Source organism: Vipera ursinii (assembly GCF_947247035.1).
Source record: "Vipera ursinii genome assembly, chromosome: Z".
Taxonomy (NCBI): Eukaryota; Metazoa; Chordata; class Lepidosauria; order Squamata; family Viperidae; genus Vipera; species Vipera ursinii.
The window spans coordinates 109,326,544-109,351,369 of record NC_139517.1 but is presented as its reverse complement, the minus strand read 5'-3'; the positions used below and the strand labels follow the sequence as shown (position 1 = coordinate 109,351,369).

At 38.7% G+C, this 24,826-nt stretch overlaps 1 protein-coding gene across 1 annotated transcript; it reads right to left on the bottom strand.

The window, feature by feature from the left end:
• Positions 1-8,912: 8,912 nt before the first annotated feature.
• Positions 8,913-24,549, bottom strand: RAB18 (RAB18, member RAS oncogene family). The gene is made up of 7 exons (XM_083378342.1): positions 24,322-24,549; positions 21,381-21,436; positions 16,807-16,868; positions 15,310-15,382; positions 12,283-12,401; positions 12,072-12,138; positions 8,913-9,982 (listed from the first exon to the last, which is right to left on the bottom strand). The coding sequence occupies exons 1-7, from the start codon at positions 24,387-24,389 to the stop codon at positions 9,810-9,812; spliced, it is 618 nt and encodes a 205-aa protein (XP_083234468.1). The 5' UTR covers positions 24,390-24,549; the 3' UTR covers positions 8,913-9,809.
• Between the last annotated feature and the right edge of the window lie 277 nt (positions 24,550-24,826).

Genomic DNA, 24,826 nt, shown 5'->3' with positions numbered 1-24,826 from the left:
ACTAATTCTGGTTTGGTTACCATACTGGGGTGTGATCATAGCTAACGAGGTTAGATTTAGATTTAGGCTGTTCACACATTGTTCTGATACTTTTTATTTGACTTTGGTGTGTATCTTATGAATCCAGCCATTATGACTTATAAATAGATTATAGTATTACATGTATTGCTACCCTAATTAGTTTTGATTTATTCAATAAACCACAGTTAAAATTGGCACAGTACAATATGTGAATTAAATCCTAGAAAAGATGCATTGGAATGGGAAATATATTGTTATTTTCTTGATACTGATTACAATGATTTAATCTATAGTCTATTGCCTTATATGTGTTGAAAGTAATCAGTTAAGTAAAATCTCAAGTCCCACAAATACAGTTACTTACTTTAGCTGGCTAAATTATAATACAGTATTCTGACATTTTTTTAAAAAAAATCCCATGAAACCCATGTGAAATCTCATGCCAGGGAAAACGCTATTGAACAGTGACTATATACAGGCCTGTTTCACTGGAGACAAAAATGTATTTAACTGCCCTATTTGAGTCCCACATATATCCATCCAATGGATCAATCCTAAATAGAGTAATTTTGAATATTCTTACATTTATAATTTTTTGTTGGCTAAGTCCTTTTTTCAAAGGAATCAACAAGTGTCAGCAGTAGAATAAATTTCAAATGCACCCTCACCAACAATTCAGAATTATTTTCTAAAACTAATACCAACCAATATAACACAAATATTCAGATTTTGTCAATGGCTTTCAGTCCTCTCTGGTATTAGAACTGAAGTAACTGTCATATATAGCCAGGATTAAGCTCAAGCAATTAGGCAGCATCTTCCATAAATTAATGTTCATCTGTTACATATATTTTAAAATAGCAAATTGTTCTCACATTGACCAAGATTCATTTCTCCACTGTTTCAGGGAAGCACATAACTCATTTAAAGAGAACTACTATTGTACAAATAAATGCTGAACTATTTATTAAAAGAAATAAACATTGAATGTAGCACAAAACATGATTTTATTTTCTATTCCTAAGGCTACCAACCCTTATGAACATAAGTGGAGGTCAATTCCTTTATAGTGGGGCTACTTGAGGATCAATGTATTGTATTATGTTACTGATCATGGAAAAGAGGACATTTGATATACTGCTTTGGAGATTTATTATATACATTATAATTCTTTTTTAACGTAACTTTATGTTATTCAATATATTGAAATAATTGATCCCTTGCTCCTATAACTCTCAGCAGCAGCCAGCTGTCTAACCAGCCAAAAGAAAAGGGAGAATTTGTGAAAGAATTTTAGGAAGAGAAATATTTGGAAGAGGAAGGCTGAAAGTAGAGTACCTGCTTGATGTAAATTAACAGAACAAATGAAAGTAAAACTTCTGTTGAGGTGCTTTTAAAAATGACTTCCATCAGCCTTCTTTCTCTCTAGGATCTCTGCACATTGTCTGGCTCTTGGCTTCACCTGAAGAATTGCTGCCATCTTATGGAAGAGCATTTGAAAAACACTTCCCCCCCCACCCCAAACCCATTTCCAAGCAAGTCTAAAATTGCAGATAAAATAATTAACAAGCATTTCATTGTGGCATATCCCCTTTGCCTCTAACTTTCTAGAAGACTGACTTCTGAGTTGGGGATTTTAAAAAAGTATTCTTCCAATGAATTAATGAATTTCAAAACCAAATAATCCACAGTAATTTCATTTTTATAGCCTACTGCAGACGTTTTAGCAGTGGTGCAGATTTTCTTCATCAGTGCTCAGATATTTACGTTTTGTCATCTGGATTCATAATAATTGTCTACATATTTTGAGACCAAAGTTTTTTTCTGAGTTGGAGATGCAATTTCCTGGACTAAGAGATCGTATTTGATATTATATTTTCACAAGGCATCTAGATGAATTTTACAGCATATCTGTAAGGGCCAGAATTTTATGATAGCATTCTTTTTTTTCAAGTGAAGAGTTCCAGGTTTTACATTAAAAAGATAAAATAAAGAAACAACTTTTAGTTTCAAAATCTTCATATCAAAGGTTTTTACAGATTATGGTAAAAAATGTAAAAGCAGCAACCATATCCCTCTCTCTTGCTATCTATCATCTATCTATCTATCTATCTATCTATCTATCTATCTATCTATCTATCTATCTATCTATCTATCTATCTATCTATCTATCACGTGTCATGTCAAGGCCCCATCGGAGCCAGAGTCCGACGAGGAGGAGTTGGACTTTTGCCTTGTGTGTCCTGAGGACTGCCCTTGCCTTAGGCCTAGATTTCTGCATTGTGGACTTGGCAGGTAATCTATGGGCTGTTGTTTGGAGGACTGAGGGTGAAGCCTTACTGGTCAGTGGAGGGCCATTTGTTTAACCATTCCCAAGCTCTGGAAGCCTACCTAACTGTGACCACCTGGGTCATAACACATGATACATAAAATGTGGACAAAGCTTTGATTATACAATACTGTTGTAAACACCATTTTACTGTTTTGACTGTATTTTGTGTGGGAACCTTACTTCCAAGATTTTGTTCCTTTGCATTTATTCTGTTTAAAAATATAGGTGAAAAGTCAACTTTTATCTTTTTGCACTTTGCTACCTTAATCAGACATTGGTGACACCATCAGAGTCAAATGAACTCTACACAGCTGCTGCTGTTTTTAACAGCTGTGAAAAGAGAGATTTTGGCCAGAGCATCAAAATCAGACTACAGATTCTGACAGAAGTGAGTACAACAGAGACCGAAGTCTCTTTTTATTTCTTTATGTAATAACATGAAAAGAGACAAGATTTGCAAAGAAAATGCAATGATCTCTGCTAAAGCTGCATGAAAATTTGCTAAAGTACTTATGCTAAAAAGGTACTTCATTTCCTGAAGCATTTTAAAAATTTCACCATGAATAAATTTGGCTGCATTTTGCAAATTCTAAGAATAGTAGTACAGACTTCTGAGTAGTTCCACCTCACTTTACTCTCAATCTTGTCCATAACAAGACTTCTGGGACAAAAGCATTCAAAAAGACAGCCCAGGAAGTCATACATCCAGGGCTTTTTTTCTCATAGAACGCTCAGAACGGAGTTCCGGCACCTTTTTTGGATGGAACCTTGTAGGGTAGGCAAGGCAGGTTGTATGACGTGTGAGTTCCAGCACCTTTTTCTTTTACAAAAAAAGCACTGCATACATCACAATAGTTCATGAACCTGGGCTGGTTCCATTGCACTTCTTTTGATTTCCCATTCTGACTTACTTGGCTTTCTTTGATATCAGAAATGCCTCGTTTTGGGGCTGACTTAGGAGATGGTTATACCCCCAGGAATGATTGCAAACATTTCTTCTTTTTGCCTGCCCTTTTCAGGAGGACCACCTTACGCAGTATGTTGTGTCTCTTTCTTATCTTTTCATACTTTCTTTTTCTTTCTTCTAAATATTCTCAGGTATGCAGTGTTCAATATACCGTAACAAGCTATATTCATTGCCTATGAGCAAAGAAGTAATTAAGGGCAAGAAATAGCATACAAAATTTGTGTTGACTCAAGGCTATATTGCTTTTGACCCCATACATTACACTGCAATAATAGGGTTGTGCTGAATTTTGCTTGCTATGCTGTTTAAGCCCAGCCAACATTTTGTTTGATACCCAGCCTGATGTCTGTTATTGACCCATGTTGTTTTTCCCACCACTCATTAAACAAACTAAGCTTTAACAGCATGTATAAAATATAATTGTGTGGGATTTGGGCTTGTTTCTAAGCTAACTAAAAAAAGAGGGAAACAAACCAAAGATTAGACAAGCTACAATTATTTTGCTTCTTTGCAAGAGACTATGAATTGTTCAATGAGGGAGCTGCTATATACATGCTGTATGTCATTCCTGTGTTTCTCCATCTCAGCCTACTTCACCAAGCTGTTTTGGTGGAGGAGACTGAAGGTCAGAGTGCTGTGAATGCCATTTTGGGCAGAGTATACATTAAAGCAAATAAACTTGCATGTGTGCACTCTCAAGTGAAGACATATGTATAAAGCTATAGAAATTATCTTTTCTAGTGATCCAGAAGACCAAATGCAAATGGATAAATTGTGCTTTCGCAGAGAAGAGAGTATATATAGCAGTTTTAATCAAGAATTAGAGATTGCTATTTATTTATACACAAATGAATATTACAAGGGGGGGAAGTATCTTGGTTATAAACTCTCTCCTCCATCACACGGTAAGTCATCTTTTTTTTTTAAATAAAGTGCTAAGACAGCATGAGAGAGTGGTGATGAAGAGGGGAGCAGGATTAATGTTTTCCAGACACTGAATGGAAACTTTTTGAAAAGGGAGAAGGAAAGTAGTTCTGTCTAATAGACTTAAGACTTGGGAAAATGGAAGTTTGACTAGTAACTGCATGCACAAAGGTATCCTGATGGGGGATGTGTTGGGGTTTTTTATTGTGGTTTTTTACATTATTATTATTGTTTTAGCTTGGGCTTTGTATTTAATTCTCTTTTTAACTTTTGTACCTTGTATTTTATATGTGCCCTGTTCACCGCCCTGAGTCCTTCGGGAGAAGGGCGGTATACAAATATAATAAACTATAAACTATAAACTATCCATGCACTGTCTCCCAGATTGATACAAGATATCAGGCAGCCTGATTTTAATGATCTTCTTGCCAATATTGTTATCTTCCCGGTCAGATGGGCATCGCTTTGCCAGAATAACTGTTTCTTTGGGTTCTTCTAAATTTACATATGAACTATCAGTAACAGTATCCAGCCATCTTGTCTTCTATCAGCTTCTTTACTGATTGCCTTTAGTTCTTCCAGGCATCAAGATTCTCCAATGATTGTGGCATTCATATCATGTGTCTAAAATACCTAACCCAGGATTTCTCAACCTTGGGAACTTCATGTGAACTTCAACTCCCAGAATTCTCTAGCCAGCCATGGCTAGCTGAGTAATTCTGGGAGTTGAAGTCGACGTGCCTTGAAGTTCCCGAGGTTGAGAAATAATGACCTAATCTATTCTTAGTGCTTCCAATAAGCACTTTGGTTATTTCTTCTTGCACAAAATGATTTGTTCTTCTTGGCTTCCAAGATATTCTCATATTCTCCAGGGCTACAGTTCAAAAGCATTGCACTTTCGATTCAGCCTGATGATCCAGTTCATAAAGCCACATGACTAGGAAAAGCATAGCTTTAACAATATAAGTCCTTTTTGTCAGTGTGATGTCTTTGCATCAGCATATTTTCTCCAGATCTGCATAATCTTTAGGTAGGAACTGTGGCTGTCTATTCCACAGCTCTTTATTCCTTGATTAGTTCATGGTTAGTCATACCTCAGAAGATACTATTTCAAATGTTCTCTCCCATTTTATTGGATTGGCATGACCTGTTAGTAAAATCCACATTAAGTAAATTTTTCAGCACTGAATTACCTGTTTATTTATTCCTGGCATTTTAAGAAATAAAACCTTTTTAAGAATCCAAACCTGGCTTCAGAGAAATGTAGAGAAGGCAATACTTTACATAATTTTGAAAGCTCAAAAAATGAATCCTATAAAAATAAATCATTATGAAGTGGTATATAAGTGTTATTGCTAATAGTGTGTTCCTTTTAATATGATAACCTCTAATAGTCAATGTTTTAGAGGATTGCGGGGGGGGGGAATCTGAATGACAAGTCATGATGGCAAGGAGTCTTCATTCAGCAACTTCTAAAGAGGCAGATGTTTCAGAAACTTATGTACAACTAATATGAGTAGTCTTCTACCATTGCTGAAGGTGGAGTCCAAATTTTTTCTTCCTCTTGGTAAGAAATGCCTTTGGTGAGCTTCTTCTGCTGGTAAAAGGACCTACTGTGATCTCCCATAAATATTAAGATTACATGAGTCGACCATGATCGAAGGATGGTACACAATGTACTCAAGTGCTATTCCCAGGAGTTCGAGTTTTCTCAACTAGAAGAAAATATTGTCTATTTCATTTCAGACCACCTATTGGCTATCTTTTTAACATTTACAATATGTACATATAAAGAAACAAGGCGATATGGAGATAGGAACACATACCCACATAAATGGGAGTTGGGGAGAAATAGCTCCTTCAGACTAGACTCAGTTGACTTCATTTTTTTGCTGTGTAACACTGAAGTAAGAAATCTACCATTACTTTAGTGTTATTTTTGAAAAATGTAAACACTTTGGTTTGTTCAAGCATATTTTTCAGTGAGCATCCTGTCAAACCAAATCTTGTATTACACTAACTTGCTCATAGAATAGCAAAATGCTATGATGGATTGCATTTGTGTACTTCCTCACAGATGTGTACCCAGCAAAAGCTTTGCTTATTATGTAGTTCTAGGTATTTTATGCCCATACTTTCTCAGATTTGCTACTTCCTGTTGTGCAGTCTATTTCAGTTTTATCTATCTTCACAGCTAAGAGACAATTACCATTTTACTGCTTATGGCTGTTAAGTGAAAAATGTTCATTTTACAGTTGTACATCACTTTGTTGTCAAAGGAGTAGATGCAGCATTCCTAGGAATGTGGATTTGGGTTCAAAAAGTGGGTTCAGATGAACACTGGTAAGAAAAGAATTCTGCAAAACCAAATATTTAGAAGCTTTCTATGAGAGAGCAATTTTAATATTTCAAGATCTTAATTATGTCCAGAAAAACTACCTTACACCACATGTCTTTATTAAATCACGCCATTATTTCAAATAGATACCAAAATACTAGACTGAATCTAGTTTAGGGAAATACCTGAACCAGTACAGCAGCTCATTTTCAACCAAGATATACCAAAGACCACTGAGGACAGAAAACCTTTGCAAAGTAATTTTTATAACATAACCATACATTTGATTGTACTCTGTTTTCCTTACCAACTAACCTAAGTAGCTGGTTCTCCATACTTTCCAAAAAGATGCTAATCTAAGCAACAAATTTGCTTAATAGGCCAATCTTCCTTCAAAGAGTACACTTTTAAAATGATCAATAGGGATTCAATTTTAACCCTTTCAAAGATGTGCCAAGGCTTAATATTAAGGCTTAATAAACTGAAATGAACACAACTTTATCCATGAATTCTGTTTGCTCAAGGGCAACATTAGCCTCTGAAGGGCACATTGAGAGTAAAGTGGGCAAGGCCTGGAGTCATTTTGAGATGTAGCCTCTAGAACTCAACCTATAAAATTAGTGCCTTAAGCTTCATCCATACTTTTTATTAACTCAGCTCCCATTTTCCTGAATGTATACCTTCTCCGGTATGGGGTTTCCTTATGGATTTCTGACGTTATCAAAATTGGATTCTCTCATTTAATAGGATACTAAGGAAAATAAGTGTATAACAATCAGGCATGACTGATCAGAAGAAAAAACAAAAAAATTATACCAGGACACATATATTTGCCTTCATTCGTGAAAAAAGAATGAGATAAAATGACAGTTAATGTAGTCTGCCTTATTTTTTTAACTCAAAACTGTGCTTAAAGGTAAGGTAAAGGTTCCCCCGCACATGCGTGCTAGTCGTTTCCGACTCTAGGGGCCGGTGCTCATCTCCGTTTCAAAGCCGAAAAGCCAGCACTTGTCCGAGGACGTCTCCGTGGTCATGTGGCCGGCATGACTAGACGCCAAAGGCACACAGAACGCTGTTACCTTCCCACCGTAGTGGTCCCTATTTTTCTACTTGCATTTTTACATGCGTTCGAACTGCTAGGTTGGCAGAAGCTGGGACGAGTAACAGGCGCTCACTCTGTTACGCGGCACTCGGGATTCGACCCGCCAAACTGCCAACCTTCCGATCGACAAGCTCAGTGTCCTAACCCACTGAGTCACTGCGTCCCTCAAAACTGTACTTACCCCCCCATCAATGCTTCCCCCCTCCAATCAAGCAGACACAGGCTATTTGCTGGAAGGATGGGTATGTTTTCAACTTTGTATTAGGTATAACTATAGATGATATCAAATGATTTATTAATTTAATTTTAATTAATTTTCAGGGAGGTACTTGAATGAGACTTTATAATTCCCGTTCTATACAACATTCCAATAAAAGATTAGTTTTTTCCATTCATATATGTGGTGTCTAGGGCAATTTTCAATTACTGTGGACTACTTTTGTATATTCACTGATTAGAGTGCCAAGTTTGGTGTCTTGAAAAATTCTGCATCTCTTTTTCCCAGACAAAGCATAAAAAAGCATAAAACATGAAAGGATTTTATTTCTATAATTCAAAGGGCTTTACTTTTTTAGACACACAATTTGAGTTTTACCTTGGGGTAGAAAATGGGGATTTTTGAAAAAAAATGCCTATTCCTCAAATTAATCCAAAATATCAAGTGGGTCTGAACAACATCAGGGGGAAACTTAAGTAAATCCTGTTTTTAATGGGATGTATTCCTGCTTCACAAATCTTTATTACAACCTTAAAAACACTTTTCAACAATAAAATTTCATTCTTCCCTTACCTGCATTACAAAGAAACATGCCAGTTTGCAGATCTATAATTTACTCAGCAAAAGAGATGGAAATCAAGTGGCATTATATAATGTGTAATGCAATGCATATGAAATACTGTTATTTTAAATGTTATTTTTCATTAGAGTAATCTCCATGGTTTTCTAAAAATGTAAAGAAAATGAAATATTATAAGTGAAGTGCGTTCAAATCGGAACAGCAGGCTATTATTGGTTGAAAAACCAACAATAGTTTGTAAAGTGTACAAAAATATATAAACATGTCTATTTCCTATTTATAAGAAACTGCACAATATTTTAAATTGCTTACTTAGATTATTAATTTTAATAAGAATGGGTATCAGTATTGCATATAATGGAAGTAGTCCTTGCATTATGATTTACAAAATTCATTCATACATGAGCAAGATATTAGAGGGGAATAAAGAATACGGTCAAATTTTTTTTATTAACAATACAAGTCCTCTGAAACAAGCCAGTGACAGGCTGTTTGTTACAGCAAAACCTCAACAAAACAGCATATTCCTTACACAGACACACATATCCAGGAGATACCTTCAACAATTATGGATCAGAGCCAATAGCTGCAAATGCAACAACCATTTAATTCAAGGCTTTCAAACATCAAGGCGCAGTAGTTTTTGAGATACCGAGTCCAAATTACACTAGTAACACAGTGAACGTTCAAAACTTGGCAAGATGATTAACAATGGGACTCTGTGAAGCCCTTAACCAGAAAGCATCCTCCTACAGATTTGCATTGTGAATTTTGTGATCCAAAGTACAGTTATTGCAGTGATCAGTTAAAAAGTGATCCTTTCCCTTCCCTTGAAGTTCACAATCACCCAGGACAAGTTACAAGCTAAAAAAGGTGTTGCTTATAGCTAAAAAAAGATTGTATCATCATGCTATTAAACAGGTTAGAAAAAGCAATTGCCAGTAAGAAGTGCATGTTTTACTTCTATCTGCTTGCATCATTTGAGATGTATCTCAAACAATCCTGTGATTTGGGTTAGAGACCAGTCAGATTTTACAGTCAATGTAAAGTTGTCCAAATATTCCATGATAAAGTTAAGAAATATGAGTGTGTCCCTAGCAAAATGGGATAATATGAATTTTAAAAAAAAAAACTAGAATGTTGCAATGTTGGCATGCTTATCACAACATTTCTCCATTGAAAAAGCTGCAGAATACATTTTCCAAGGAAAATGTTCCCTGCCACACTACACAAATATGTGCAAACTGCAAGGTCCCTAAAATAGCAGATATGAGTTTATGTACAGAGGATATTTCTACCTCTTAAATAAGTAAATAATCCTACAGAGTTTATAACACAGAACAATAGCCACCACAGGCACCCCGATAGCCCTCTTCATTGTTCGATAACTTTACACCTCTGTTTTGACTTTCACTTTCCCACAGTCCAGGAGTCTGAATTATTTTCTCAACAAGTTCTTCAAATGCACATTGTACGCCGTCACATGTTTTTGCACTTGCCTCTAAAAGGGAGACAGGGTGGGGAAATAAAATTGTGGTAATATTAAAAAAAGACTTCATTGTACATGTACATTATTGCATCTTCTCTAGAACATGAAAGCCATCCTATAAATCTGCAGCACTAATAAAATGCACCACTGTTGGAGGAAATGTATATAATTTTGGGTACACTTACGGAGGGTTCTTTTAAATGTATTTTTTCCAAACTATGGAACTCAAGAAACCCTGGTCATAAAACACTGAAAGGACTGAGCTGAACATACCAGATGTGATGCAACCATTTTAGTCTTTATTTTAAAAGGCAAGCAGAAGAATGAATGATTGAAAATTAGTAGCTTGTTAACTCAATTTCATTGCCACAATTTCATTGCTTGCAAGGCCTGTACAAAAGGGCAGGAGCAGTGTGTAAAGGCTACACATTACCCATCACTATTTGTTTGACAGAGATGAGACTACTTTATGAAAAGGCAATCAAATACAAACCCATCTGGGAAACAGGGTTTTTTTCATGACAAACCAAAAATCTGTACTTTCTCCCCCAAGTTAAATTTTATGAAAACTAGTGAAATTTTTAATTACTTCTATAGTTATCACTGTTTCTGTTTTCAATGGCCATAGATTAATTTGCTACGAAAGCCACTGTGTTGCTGAAGATTTAGAAACATAGATATTCAGGTTAGACTACCTGGGTACACTGAAAGCAATTTCACATTATCACTTCAGTGAATATGTCGTGTAGAGGAAAATATCTGAGGACAAGCTGAAAGACAATCTTCTTCCTTAGCAATGCATTCCAGTCTTTTCTTAATTATTTGTGCAACTTTTTTACACTTGCCAGACACTTGAAAAGAAATAAGCAAGATTCTACCCTGGGGAGTTTAATTTAAAACTTAAAGAGAGTTCTAAGTAGGTATCAGTGAAACTGAAAGTCAGAAAGTGCAGGCAAGTGAAACCATGAACAAAAATGCTTTCAGGAGAATATGCTTAGATTTTGTTCTCATTCATCATGGAAGCCCATTTCCAGGCTATTAGAAAACACTCATGAATTAGGGAGACACAAAAAAAGTTTGCTGTAAAACAGGGCACAAAATTCACGGAAAGTGTTAATAATTCAAAGACTGAACCTTTCTGTCATTTCACTGGGATTACCTTTCATTATTTTAGGACCATGCATGAAACCAGGAGGCTGCTACAGGTACTTCTCAACTTACGACTGGGTCAATTAGTGACAATTTAAACAGACCTACTTATGACCTGGATTTGAAGTTCCAGTGGTCAAAAAAAAAACCCCACCCCACCCCATATGACTGAACTTCAGGCATTTGGCAGCTAGGTTGCATTTACAGCCATTTGCAGCATCTTCTAATCATGCGACCATTTGCCAAAAATCATTTTTCTCCAGTTTTTGGCAAAACCCCAACCCTAACAAACCACTGGTTCACTGGGGCATTTCAACTTAAACAACCATGGTGGCAGTTTTATGATCAATGCTTTCACTTAATGGCTGCTGCTGCTGCAGCAAAAATAAATTGTAAAATCAGGTTGGTCATGTGACTGACCCATTTTACGACTATATGGTTCCTCTACCATCCTAAGTTGGGGATTGCCTGTTCCGTTATCATTCCTTGAAGTGCATTCTGCTATAAATATGCACTACAGGATAGCTTTGTAATAACTATTAATTTTAGCCAAAAAAAATCCCCAGCAAGTCACGATTAAAGCAGCTTTATACTCTTCTATCATGTTTTATCATTTAATACTTTTGTTTGCCCTCCAAGTTCAACCTTATCAAAAAAATATCCATCTCAGTCAGGCTGTAACCAACATGGTCTAATGTCCTTTGCGTTAGAAACAGATTACTTATTGTTTTGTCAGAAGAAAAGAGAAATTCCGTGCCTGGAAGAGATAGCAGGACCATGCATTCTGCTTATAAAGATATTGAAAATATCTGGATCTTTTCTGAATACCTCGGGGCTTTATATATGTTTCATCTATTACATTACATAGTTCAGTCTACATAATTGCTGCTATTGTATCATTTTATTGTACAAACTGCAAATTGCTTCATCATAGTTCATTTCAAGAACTCACCTATAAATAACATGGAATGTTTTCGGGCAAACTTAAGACCTTCATTTCTGTCAACTTCTCTGTTTTCCTGTTTTAAAAAGGTAGAACAATTAGATGATCTCTCTCTCTCTCTCTCTCTCTCTCTCTCTCTCTCTCTCTCTCTCTCACACACACACACACACACACACACACACAGAGTTTATATGCCACTGGTAAGTTTTAATCAACCTACCTTATCTATTTTGTTTCCAACCAGCATTTTAACTATGTCGTATCTTGTGCAATATGTTTCCAATTCAGTTAACCAATTGTCTAGTTTAGTAAATGTATCTCTTCTTGTGACATCATAAACTGAAATAAAAATTTGCATGGTTATTACCATAACAATTCAATTCTTGTCAACATTAAGTCAATTATTTTCAAATTCAAACTACAATATTACTGCCTTTCTCTCCTGTTCATAACCGTTTAAATTATTACATTACCAACATCTAGATAATCATTACTCATAGCTATATAAATCTAACTAAGCAGTTATACTAAATTGTTTTATTTGATATTAATGCTCAAAATAAGTTTTATTATGAGTTTAAAACCAAATCTAAGAACGCTGAACTGCCTAGTCTCAGTGAAGAAGAAAGCTAAAATGTGGTTAACAACAAAATATCTGGATAACCATATGTAGATACCGGAATTGGACGTTTAGGCATGGACCCTTGGCCATGCCTCCTTCGCCTCCAGTCACCCATCTTAGGCCATTTACAGCTAGCTTTTCTCCTCTGCTGGCCTTCCCCCAGCCATTCTCCCTGGCCAATGGGCTCATGGCCCCTTACCCTTTGGCCCAGCTCATTTACCCAGACACCATTTGATCCAGGCCTTCAGCTGCACAGGACAAATATCTCCCAGTCTATCAGATGCAGGCAGAATCCATGGTGCTGTGGGGACAGCATGCGATTGGCAATTGCAGGGGCTACTGGTGGGGGGGGGGCAGCATGTGATGCAAGATTTTTTAAAAAGTGCTGTGGCTGCTGCACAAGTTTTGGGGCCTTGTAGATCTGTCACTAGGACTGGAGAGGGGGAGTGGCAGTGGAAGTAACCACCGCTGGGGCCACTGGGGAGGTAGAAAGGCGAGAGGGAGGGGCACCTCAAGGGAGCTTGGCAAAGACAGCTTGGCTCGCAACTCAAACAAAAGGAGGGAGGAGCAGCAAGTCTGGTGCGGCTTCTGGTGTTGCTGGGGGTGCGCAGACTAACGGCAAGGCCAAGGTGGCTTCTGCAATTGTGGACAGCTTGGCGGGGGCACAGCAGGCAAACGGAGATAGCGTGCAAACAGCCCGTTCAGTGTCAGGCCAGAGTCCAGGTGCACAGGCAACGGAGGGGAGGGCGGACAAAATGGGAATCCCCCATCCACCACTGCCTGCCTGTTGCCTACTCAGCCCAGAGCTTCTGACAGCTTAAAAAAAACCTGTGGAGCAGTGACTTTTTCCCCCACCCTCCCCTCCACTGCCTCTGTGCCTGACACCAAACGGGCAGTTTGCGCACTACCTCCATTCGCCTGCCGCACCCACCCCCCACGCCACCTGCAATTGCAGAAGTTGCAGGCCATCTTCTTGCTGTGCCCCCCCAATGCAGAAGCTGCACCAGCCTTGCCATTTGCCTGCACACCCGTCCCCACTCCCAACATCAGAAGCCACACCAGTCTTGCTCCTCCTCCCCTCTTTCATTTGAGTTTCGAGCCAAGCTGCCTTTGTCAAGCCCCCTTGAGGCACCCCTCCTGGATCCTGCAACATACTCTCGCCTGTCTGCTCCCCATTGGCCTCGGCAGCTGCTACTCACACCGCCACTCCCCCTCCCTCCAGTCCTAGTGACAGATCTAAAAGGCCCCAAAACTTGCGGAGCATCTGCAGTACTTGCATCGCACGCTAGTCCCCCCCCTCCCCCCAGCCCCTGCCACGGACTGGGCCGAAGGGCCAGCGGCTAACTGGCGCAGGAGAATGGCTGGGGGATGGCTGGCAAAAAGCTGGTTGTAAAAGGGCTGAGGGTGGCAGGGGGCAAAGAAGGCATGGTCAAGGGTCGGTGCCTAAACCCATAGATACTGTCTTACACAAATACACTATAGCTTATAGAGAAATTCCATCTCTATTTCATTATTACATTTTTACACTATCAGAAAATCTGAACACAGCAAATCAAGTAGTCAGAAAATGAAAGGAGATTGATAATTCTTTTACGATAACTTTTTATACCAAACTGACATTTTCTTCCGATGAGAACACAACCCCACCCCAAATTTTAATTCTGAAGAAACTGTGGTACAGATGGCACACAATTCCTATCAATGCCTTTCTTACTACATAAAAGTATCTATATGTAAATTCAGATTAAAGATATAGCAATCAGACAAGCAATTATTTCATTACCCTTCTGGTGATTTGCCAGTTTCAAATTCTCCCCTTTAGATATGCAAAGTAGAAAAGAATTCTGAGCAAGGAATTCGCTGAAAAGAAATATTACCACCCCCATGTCAAACTGAAACCAACTGCAGCTGCTTTGACATTAAAAAATGAAGTCTTTCTTGAGAACCCCAGGATGCGGACAAACAGCAGAATCAGGAACAATGCATTGTGAAGTCCAGGTAGTCCTTACTTAGTAACTGATATCTTAGCAACTGTTCAAAGAACGACTTTCCCAGAGCTATTTACAATCCAATTCAGAGTTCCAATGCCCCCCCCAAACACACACACACACACACACACACACACACACACACACAGGATGCGGGGGGGGGGAGAGGGGAGAATGTGTCACGTGATCACATTTTGGGCGCTTGGCAACAGCCATTTGCAGCATCCCCTGGTCATATTATAATTTTTGGTGTTTTTTGCCAATCTCCAGTATTTACTTCCAGTTTCCGGCAAAAAATATCAATTAAGGAAAATGGGTTCCCTTAGCAACTGCCACAAAAAAGGTAACAAAATCAGTGTGATGACCCACTTAACAACCACCACACTTACGACTAATTCTGGTCTCAAATATAGACATAAGCCAAAGACTGCTTATACCACCTTCTAGCAATTCCCACAGAACTGGTTTCCTACTCTTAATAACTAGATTTACTTAATAACTTGACAGTGTTAAATGCTAAATACCATAAAGCTGACAGATACTCTGCTAGAATTTCATCAAGGCAAAAGAATTAAAAACTTAAGTCTTAATAAAATTAGAGTATTTTCAGATAAGCGGTGAGTAGTCATAAATTTACCCAATATAACTCCTTGTGCTCCTCTGTAATAGCTGGGTGTTAAAGTTCTGAATCGCTCTTGACCTGCAGTGTCCTAAAAAAATTCAGAAAGCTGTGTATTTCACCTCCTTAAAAAAAGCAGTTGTTCATATAATATTTGAACTGCAAACTAGTCAATGTGTTAGCCTATTATGTTATGAGAATCCAGCTTGTATCATAAGCTCATAACACTGGTTATGACTTTATTCAACCAGTTTCATTTTGTACTGTTATCTATATGCCTCTTCTAGAGCAATTTCCCAGACAGTTTCATAAACAATCGAAACACTTGATAACCATACTTGGCTCACCAATGCTAAGTTCTATCTGTGGAAGAAGAGTTATTCCTAGCAAACCAGATTAATTTCGGAAAAAGTCAGTCCTTGACACAGAGCTCATATCAACTTCTAATAATCTATAGATATAAATAGATATAAACCTGCCAGATTATTAAAATAATCCATTAGGGTAGAAGTCTCAAATTTGTGTCCCACAGACCACGTGCATCTTTCAAAATAACTTTCTGCAGCTGGTGCCACAATGACACATGCAGCAGGAGAGTGATATCCAGCAGTATGCTAGCAGATTGCTGACCATGGCTTGGCAGTACAGATTGAAGGAAGAAGAAAGTGAAACTCTGAATCTGGAAGTTGCGCATCTAATTCCTCATCCAACTGTTGTCACAGCCCAGGTCAGGACCTGTCAGCTTCAGGGTGGAGAAAGACACTGCTATGGCTGAAGCAGGCATCCCTACTTACCTTTAAACTTTCTCCCCAGCACCGTCACCCATTCCAGGTGGATGAGCAGCCCCTTTATGCTCCTTGGCTACTAATCGGGTAGGAAGAGAATGGCTATGCTGGGAAAGGAACACCGAGGTTGGCAGCAACAGCAATAATAATGTTATCATCTCAGCATAGGCTGAGAAACTAGGCTAGGAAAGCACTTCACCTCTCAGTGTGAGGGAGGCACAAGACTTTCCTACCCAAATGTAGAGAAGAAGAAGGCAGCCTGGCCAACCCAAGCTCTGACGACACATGGGGCTAAGGTGAGGAAGCTGCTGCATTCTCCACTGAACTCTCTCTTCAGGGTGCTGCTTCCTTGCCCTCTTCCTAGCAGCTGTGCTTTTTTTCCTGTGTAATCTGAGATCTTTAAAAATTGGCTTTCCTCGCTCTATCGTTATTACACGGACGTGGAAGAACAAAAAGTATCTTAATAAGTTCATGAAAGAATATATTCCAATTATTCATATTACAGCATTCCTTGCAAATAGTTCAAACGCTGGAAAGCAATATAACTACAAGCACACAAACCTTCTAAAGATTAAATCTTTATGCTTTGCTTAAACGTAACAAAACATCATACTTATTCACCAGTATTTTGAAATCTCACTTACCAAAATAAGATAATTACTTACAGATAGTGTTGTAAACTGACAACACATTCAGTAATGGAGTCGTGTATTTTATTATTAAGACTTACCCAGATTGCAAGCTTAGCCTTATTTCCATCAACTGAGATTGTTTTCACTTTGAAGTCAACACCTAAAACACAGGAGCACAATATGTTGTTTCAGACATGATATTGAGATGTCACCGAGGGGTGACATGATAGCAGCGTTCCAGTATCTCAGGGGCTGCCACAAAGAAGAGGGAGTCAAGCTATTCTCCAAAGTACCCGAAGGCAAGACAAGAAGCAACGGATGGAAACTAATCAAGGAGAGAAGCAACAATGGATGGAAACTAATCAAGGAGAGAAGCAACTAAGGAGAAACTTCGTAACAGTTAGAACAAGTAATCAGTGGAACAACCTGTCTCCAGAAGCTGTGAATCCTCCAACACTGAAAGTTTTTAAGAAGAGACTGGACAGCCATTTGTCTGAAATGGTATAGGCCAGTGGTGGTGAACCTCTGGCACACGTGCCAGAGGTGGTACTCAGAGCCCTCTCTGTGGGCACGTGAACTGTCACCCCAGTCCCGCTTCCCCCTCCTCACCAGTACCCCCCCCGGAGGAGAGTCGCCCCCAGGCCTGGCCTGCATGGAGCAGTGCAGCCAAGGACATGGCAGCCGGTCACCAGGGACAAGACTCGTCCTTGCACCCCATTGCGTGCAGATGATGTTGCAGGGCGTGGGTGGAGGGCGTGGCCACCATGACACTCCAGGGCTGCATGGGCGATCTGCAGCAGGATGCTGAGGTGGTGGTGGCCCAGCGGGCAGGGTAGGGCAGGGCCGGGGAGGTTTTGGGGCACTTGGTCTCTAAAGATTCACCATCACTGGTATAGGCTTTCCTGCCCAAGAAGGGGGTTGGACTGGAAGTTTTTAGGAAGAGACTGGACAGCCATTTGTCTGAAATGGTATAGGGTTTCCTGCCTGAACAGGGAGTTGGACTAGATGACTTCCAAGGTCCCTTCCAACATCATCACCATTAGTATTATTATTATTAGTATCATTAGTATTACTATTACTATTATTATTATATAGGAAAAACGCTGAATGAAAAGCAGATTGGTTTGCACTAATTGTGAAAGTGATCACATGTTATTCTATTATTGTGGAATAATTTGGAAGAACATAAGACTAGACTTTTAGTAGTATTTAGTAGTATTTTAACATATTATAAATAATACTCAATATTAATCACATCTTCTCAAAGAAATTCAGCACTAAAGAACAAACCATAGAGGGGTTGCATTTTTATAAGCATCAAAGTCTTTCGTTGCAAGCAACACAGAGGGAGAATGAGGGAGCAAATAACATAACATACAATCTGTGGTTGCGGGATTCATGCTGTTTTTAACTTCTGCTTTTTTTTGTAATTTTGTAAGAAGCTGCTTGATGAATGAACTTATGGCTCAGGTATAAAATGATCAATTCTGTAGCTGTATAATTCATTCACTAAAAAGTATCTAACAAAGTGAGGCCCACTCATTTTAAAAACTCTGCAAAAATGACTGAGAAACATAAAACCAGTACAATTATAGGGGGGCAGAACAGCCCTTTATACACCATTTCTCTCATGCAAAATACAGCCCTGTATTCAAGAAAACAGTATGTCTTTTTGCAAATGCATTACTTACTGTGGATGGTCAGGGGTGTGTGTTAAATCACTTTTACCCACGGCATCATGTTGTAAGGTAACAGAACATTAGTACATATAAAACTACAGCCAGGAGCGGGGGGGGCGGGGGGGCGGATACTTTGCAATCTCCGAGACCCTTCTCCCCTTAATATCTGGACTCCTCAATCTTTTCTGATCTTGTAACATTCTGATGGCAAAGCCTCCACAAACACAAAGCTTTTCCTACCCCCACCTTTTTGGGTAGCTCGTTCTGCCGTTGCTCCCTGAAGATAATCCATCCCTGGATCTCCTGCACCTGCCCTGAGACAGAGACCTCTGGGCTGGTGCACCTGCGAAAAACAGGCGTGCACCACCGGCAAGGAGAGCCTTGGGGCCGCAGATGGGGAGGCACCAGCAGCATCTCTCTACAAGCCCCCCCCCCCTCAGCTTGCACTTTGCCTGCCTCCCTGTGGCACATGTACATGCAACCCCTGGTTCCTGCCAGGGTTCTGCAGGTGAATCCAGAGTTAGGGGTTAGAGGTTTTTTCTTTGGTCTCTACTTTTTTAAAAATAAATCAAGATCTCCCAGGGAACCTGTGACCTTTCATGGAACCTTTCCTGGTGTTCATTATACATTATATGTCCTGGATTACTTTATCCATTTTTCCTCATCCAAATCTTTCTTCTAAGAGCTACATCACCCTCTTCTGCCTGGGATTGTGAGGAAATTCCTCCACCAACTGTTGACTTACAGCACTCTCCTACTTCTTTTTAAGTTTTGATACTGCAGAAGTTTGGGACCCAACTTGTTTCTAACAAACTTATTTTACATTGTTATACTTATTGAAGTATATTTTATAAATCTGTATTTTTATGCTTTTAACTGTACACCACCCAGAGTCATTCTGATTATATGGGCAGTGTTAAATGTTATAAACTTCACTCAAAATGCTAAATATATTAACTGTATTGTTAAGTGATATGCAAGTAAATTTTAAAGGGTCTATTACATTGTTTCAGAAACATTTACTTTAATATTAAAAAATATAGAAAACTGAATTGTCATTACAAAAAGATGTTTTTCCTCCTAATTAATACCATCTTTAGATGCTCTTTAAGATTACATGCTGCTTTATCCAATTAATCTAATTAGTGACAAACCCACTAGGAAAAAAAACACTTCAAAACATGATGGCCATCTCACTGATCTGAATCAGATCTCTTCTTCTTGCTTCTGTAGTTATTAGGCACATCACACATATCTTTGCATCTAAAAAACTGCAACAGATTTCTTTGCTGTATTTTCAGTAAACATGAATACTGTAAAACTGAATTATAAGATATTTGATGTGAAAAGTTTGCAAACTATTCTAAAATCAATAGCACAATTTTCATCTGTTAACTATATTCAAATATTAGCCAAATTAGCATTTTTAAGGGGGCCAGTTTGACATAGTGCTTAAAGCACCAGGTTGGGAATTGAGACTGTCAGTTCTAATCCCATTTTAAGCATGAAGCCAGATGTGTAAATTTGGGCCAGAACTAGGAAGAAGGCAAGGGAAAACCACTTTTGAAATATTACCAAGAAAACTCCAAACAATTGCTAGGAGTCAACATTATCTTGAAGGCATTAAATAAAATAACATTACAGTAAAAATATGTAATAACTTAAAATTATGCAACTAGGTAGGAAAGTTCATTCTGTAAAAAGGACTCTAGTTAATGTTAATCATTTTTTTCAAGATTATAAGTATAGAAAAAATGGGCCTCTCTAGTATATTAATGTATCCATCATCAAGAAAGGATAAACATTAAAGTCCCAATATCATACAAACCCTCATATACTATGCAAATAATTAAGATAAAAGCAAAGGGCAAAAAATAGCAGAGCTACATACCGTTCAAAGAGGCTCCTTTTAATGTATGGGAGTGCAAGTGAAATAGGTCCCTTCAAATCATTAGACATAGTTTTTACATAATTGCCTGGCTAATTTGCTCTGGGCTACCTTTGCATGCATGTACATGTAAGTCACTCTGTAGCTTAGTAATACAAAAGAAAATATTTCATACATGTTCCCGAGCTTTTGAAGGATTTATACAATTTCTGAAAGCTTTTAATATATTAGCTGAATTTAAACAATCAGAGCAACAGATTGAAAGCTAAAGTACAGTTATAAAGTCAATACTTTTTATTTATATGCGCCAAACTTAAGAGAATTCTCTGATTAATACATATTTTACCAAATTCTTACCATTCTTCATTATGCCAGCTTTTTGTGAAATAGATTATAAGATATCCCTTCCAACTTTCCACAGCATCACACTATATACTAAAAAAAAACCTCTTAAAAGACAGGCATAGTTGGTTCATGTAAACAAATCAAGAATTAGATTTTGTCTTTATTTGGGGATTGTTGAATTTCTGCTTTCTTTGGGGGCCAAAAAGTTTAGAACACAACACAAATCAATATATTAAATGTATATACAGATAATATACAATAAAAAATGCAAAAGAAGAAACGAACACTATTCAACCAACATATGTAATGTGAAGGCTTCAGTACAATTATACCATGGCACTTTGGAATCAAGCTTAATAGTTTTAAGAACAGAAACATCAAAAGTAATAGAGCTTCTTTTAGATCTGGTCTGACTGATTTTTCTGTGAGTCTATTCAAGGTATAATTAAAATTGAATACAATGATATATCAGATATTTCAAATAATATGGATATATTCAAGTGCTAACAATCACTGTAAACAGAGAAGCTTATAAGGAGCAGCTTCCTGTTTAATTTCTTTATTCTGTTAGAAAAGTTAAATTTTTGTAAGATGCCTATACTTAATGAAAAGTTTGCAATCAGTATTCTGTTTCAATTCTACTAGAATCAGAATGAGGTTTCTCAATTACAATGATTCCAATTTTATTAAGCAACAAAATATGTTAGCACTGCTTCATATTCTATATTTGATCAAGCTAATACAATCAATACAAACTTACCAATTGTCGCTGCAAGTTCTGGATCGAATGTATTATCTGTGAACCGTAACAAAAGGCTGTACAAAGGAAAAGAGAGGAGGAGAAAGAAATTAGGTTTTATAAATTCTGCGGGAAATATTCATTACCAATTCAAAACTCTATTAAGCAAGTTACATTTTTAACAAAGAACACCTTCTCCTTCAAGGTGGATATCTTCAAAAACTAGAGTCCAACATGCTTACTGTCCTGTATACTTGTCCATTTGGAGCCAGGCCATCCTGATTTACGGGTTTGTATTACAGGTTTTAAAAATTAAAAGGAATTAGTAAATTAGCACAATAATCTTTCCTCTCCACATGGGCCCCCACTGCCATTATTTGGAAAAAATGTATCAGATGACTATAGCCAGCATTATGTTTGGCAGTATATCCATCAAAAAAAGGGGGCAGGGCATGTTGCTGTAAAAGAAAAAATTGTAGAGAGGCAAAAATGTCCCAAGACAATCTCATTAGCCTGCCCTATTACTTGTGATCCTTTTATGATTGGCTACAGGTAGCAAAGTAGTCATTTTGTAATTGTGCTTACAGCACATTCTCAGCATTTCAGATGTATTTCTCAATCTAAAAAGAAAATATGATTTCTAAGACATCAAACATATGTTTAAGTGGAGAAAGAGTTTATCTTCTTTTCAGTAACCCTACTACTACTATGGTCTGGTTCAGCTTAAGGTTATGTCATCATATCAGATAAGTTTATTTTTTCATCAGATTATAATATTTGTGATTTTAAAAACCCCTTATATTAAAACAATTTCACTGCATATTTATCAAATGAATGTTAAGATTTAAGATGTCAATAGTGTATATATAGATACCCACGGGAACACAATATCTGCAGATAGATACTCATGGAATACAAATAATAGATTCCCAGTGATCTGGGAAGTTCATCTTCCTGATCCAAGTTGTAAACTCTTTCAATAGCCTTAAAAACCCTTTCAACCTCACTATACCAAAGATGTGCAGATTATATGAATCAATCTTGAAGGAGAGCTGCACAAAGAAGTGTTGAATAATAGACATTTACACATCTGGCCAAAGTTTGCTCCAGGAATAGGCAACTCATTGCTCACAATATCTTTTAGACTAGAAAATCCCCATAAATCAGCATAGCTAACAAGTTAAGGATTACATGAGTTGTTGCTCAAGACTTCTTAGGAACACCATGTTGCCTATTTCATCCCACTGGGAGTCTGCTGTAGTAAAATACCCAAGTTTCAACCGCAGAAGAACAAAAAAAAAGATTGTATTCTACTTGTTCAATTATACTCAACACACCATCTCATGTTTAAGTAAATACACTCTGCCTTAAAAAACACCCCTTCCAGTCTCTTATCCTTCATGCTATATTCCACAAAATATCTTAACTTTATCCCTAGTACAATCTCAGCTTACTTTCCTAGAAGCTTGGAAGCTTGCAGTATGCCTTGCATTATTGATTTACAGATAAAAAATACCTTGCAAAATGTAAACTTTTAAAGTCATATACTTGGGGGTGATCTAATGCAAAAGGTATTTTGAAACTCTGCCTGTTAGCAAAACACTTGCAAAAAATATAGTATACCAAGGCAATGAAGAAGGGAAGGATGTGTGGGGGAGGGTGGGGGGGTACAAACATGCATTCATCCCTCCCCCCACTTTCTTTCACTTGTGTAATTTCTGAATTGTAGATTTAGGTATTAGAAACTATTTTATCACATAGCCAATGCCGTACAGAACATATGTCTACAGGCCTAGGAAATAGTGACAGACAACCAAAACATCTTGAATCACAATCCAACTTAATACAAACATCAGATAAGTTTACCATTGCTTCCAGAACACATCAGTCTTTCTGAAGGACTTAAAAAACTGGTTCTGCCACTAAGCCTGGGGATCAGAAGGCGGGTTGAGCCAATGCATTGGCTATGTTAATTGTTATGGGTGGATCTGTTTACATTTTAGGTACTGTTTTATGTTTGTTGTTTTGGGTTTTTTTTCTTTCTCTTTTTTATATTTTTAGCATTGTTAGCAACTCAGTTATTACTTGAGATGGATGACCACATAAAACAAACAACACATGAAATAATCTTTAACTGCTGGAATTCATAGACACCACTACTGTATTTAGGACATCTTGTTTTTCATTTGTAGTTGATGTTTTTCTTAAAAATCTGGATTAACACACTGCTCACAGCAGTAAAGCTAAGCCATGTCATACCACTACAGATATTACTCCACCACAAGTAATAATACCAAGGGGATTGTAAGAAATACATCGCAAGCAAGGCAAAGGTTATTGTAAGCAATCCAAGAATCACCAATCACGTGTACTATGGACTGAGCAGCCAGCCATGAGCAAATTGCCACCCCCTCCCTCTACCCCCCCCCAAAAAGGCAAGGCCACGCCTCTCTCTGAAGTCAGCAAGGGCAACATTTATAGAAAGCACCCCAAAATTGACAGCGTTCATCCTACCACAACTACATTAAGTTCAGCCTCCCAGCTGGCTTTCAAACGCAGTCAAGCAGAATAAAGACTAGCGGAGTGCCTCTGAGCATGGGCAGAGCGCGACACTCCTCTGAGCCACAGGTGAACTACAAGCGCAGGGAAGGGATTCGGGGTGGCGGCTTTCAGACGTGCTCCATCGCCCAGACCTCCCGCCTCCCCCGCCGACGCACCCTCGGTGAAGAGCGAGTCCCACCAACTCTGAGGACTTTCTCGCGAGTAAATATAAATGACCGTCGGGGAACAAGCTCCCCACTCGGCTCACGACGCCCTCCTGGCAGAGAAAATGCCCTTTAGCTCGAAGGGGCGCCCAAACGGGGCCTAGGCGGGGTGGGTGGGGCAAGGAAGCCCGGCAGTGGGAGAAAGGACGCTAAGACACAGGGTGGCCGAAACTGGCCCGAGCTACGGAGGGAGTTACCTAGACTTGCCCACGCCGCTTTCGCCGATTATGAGGATCTTTAGCGTTGTCAAAATATCCTCGTCCATCCTGACGGCCAACAACACCGAGCACAGGCGGCGCCCCAGTCACTACGCCAGCTGCCACGTCTTCTGCGCATGCGCCCCTCCGAATCCGCCCCTTTGGCTGAGCCAACGTCTTGTGGTGCGCACGCGTCGAGGACACCTTCCGCGTCTTGGTCATGACCTCGCCCTTTCTCCTGTCTCGGTTCGCCTGCCGGTCTGGGGCTCCGGTGGCGCAGGCGCACATTGCGTTTGGGGGGAGGCAGCTGGAGAGCAGTTACTTGTTGAGACAGGCAGCAAAAGAGGGAGGAGGAGCGGCAACTGTGTTGTCGTGGGGTGACGTGTTTAAAGGACAGCTTGGCTGCAGATTAGCATGAGTCAGGAGACTGCTGTAACATGACCAGCTCTTACGTACATAAACTGAGTTACCGCCTGACAGAGATGTCCACTAACAGATAAAATGA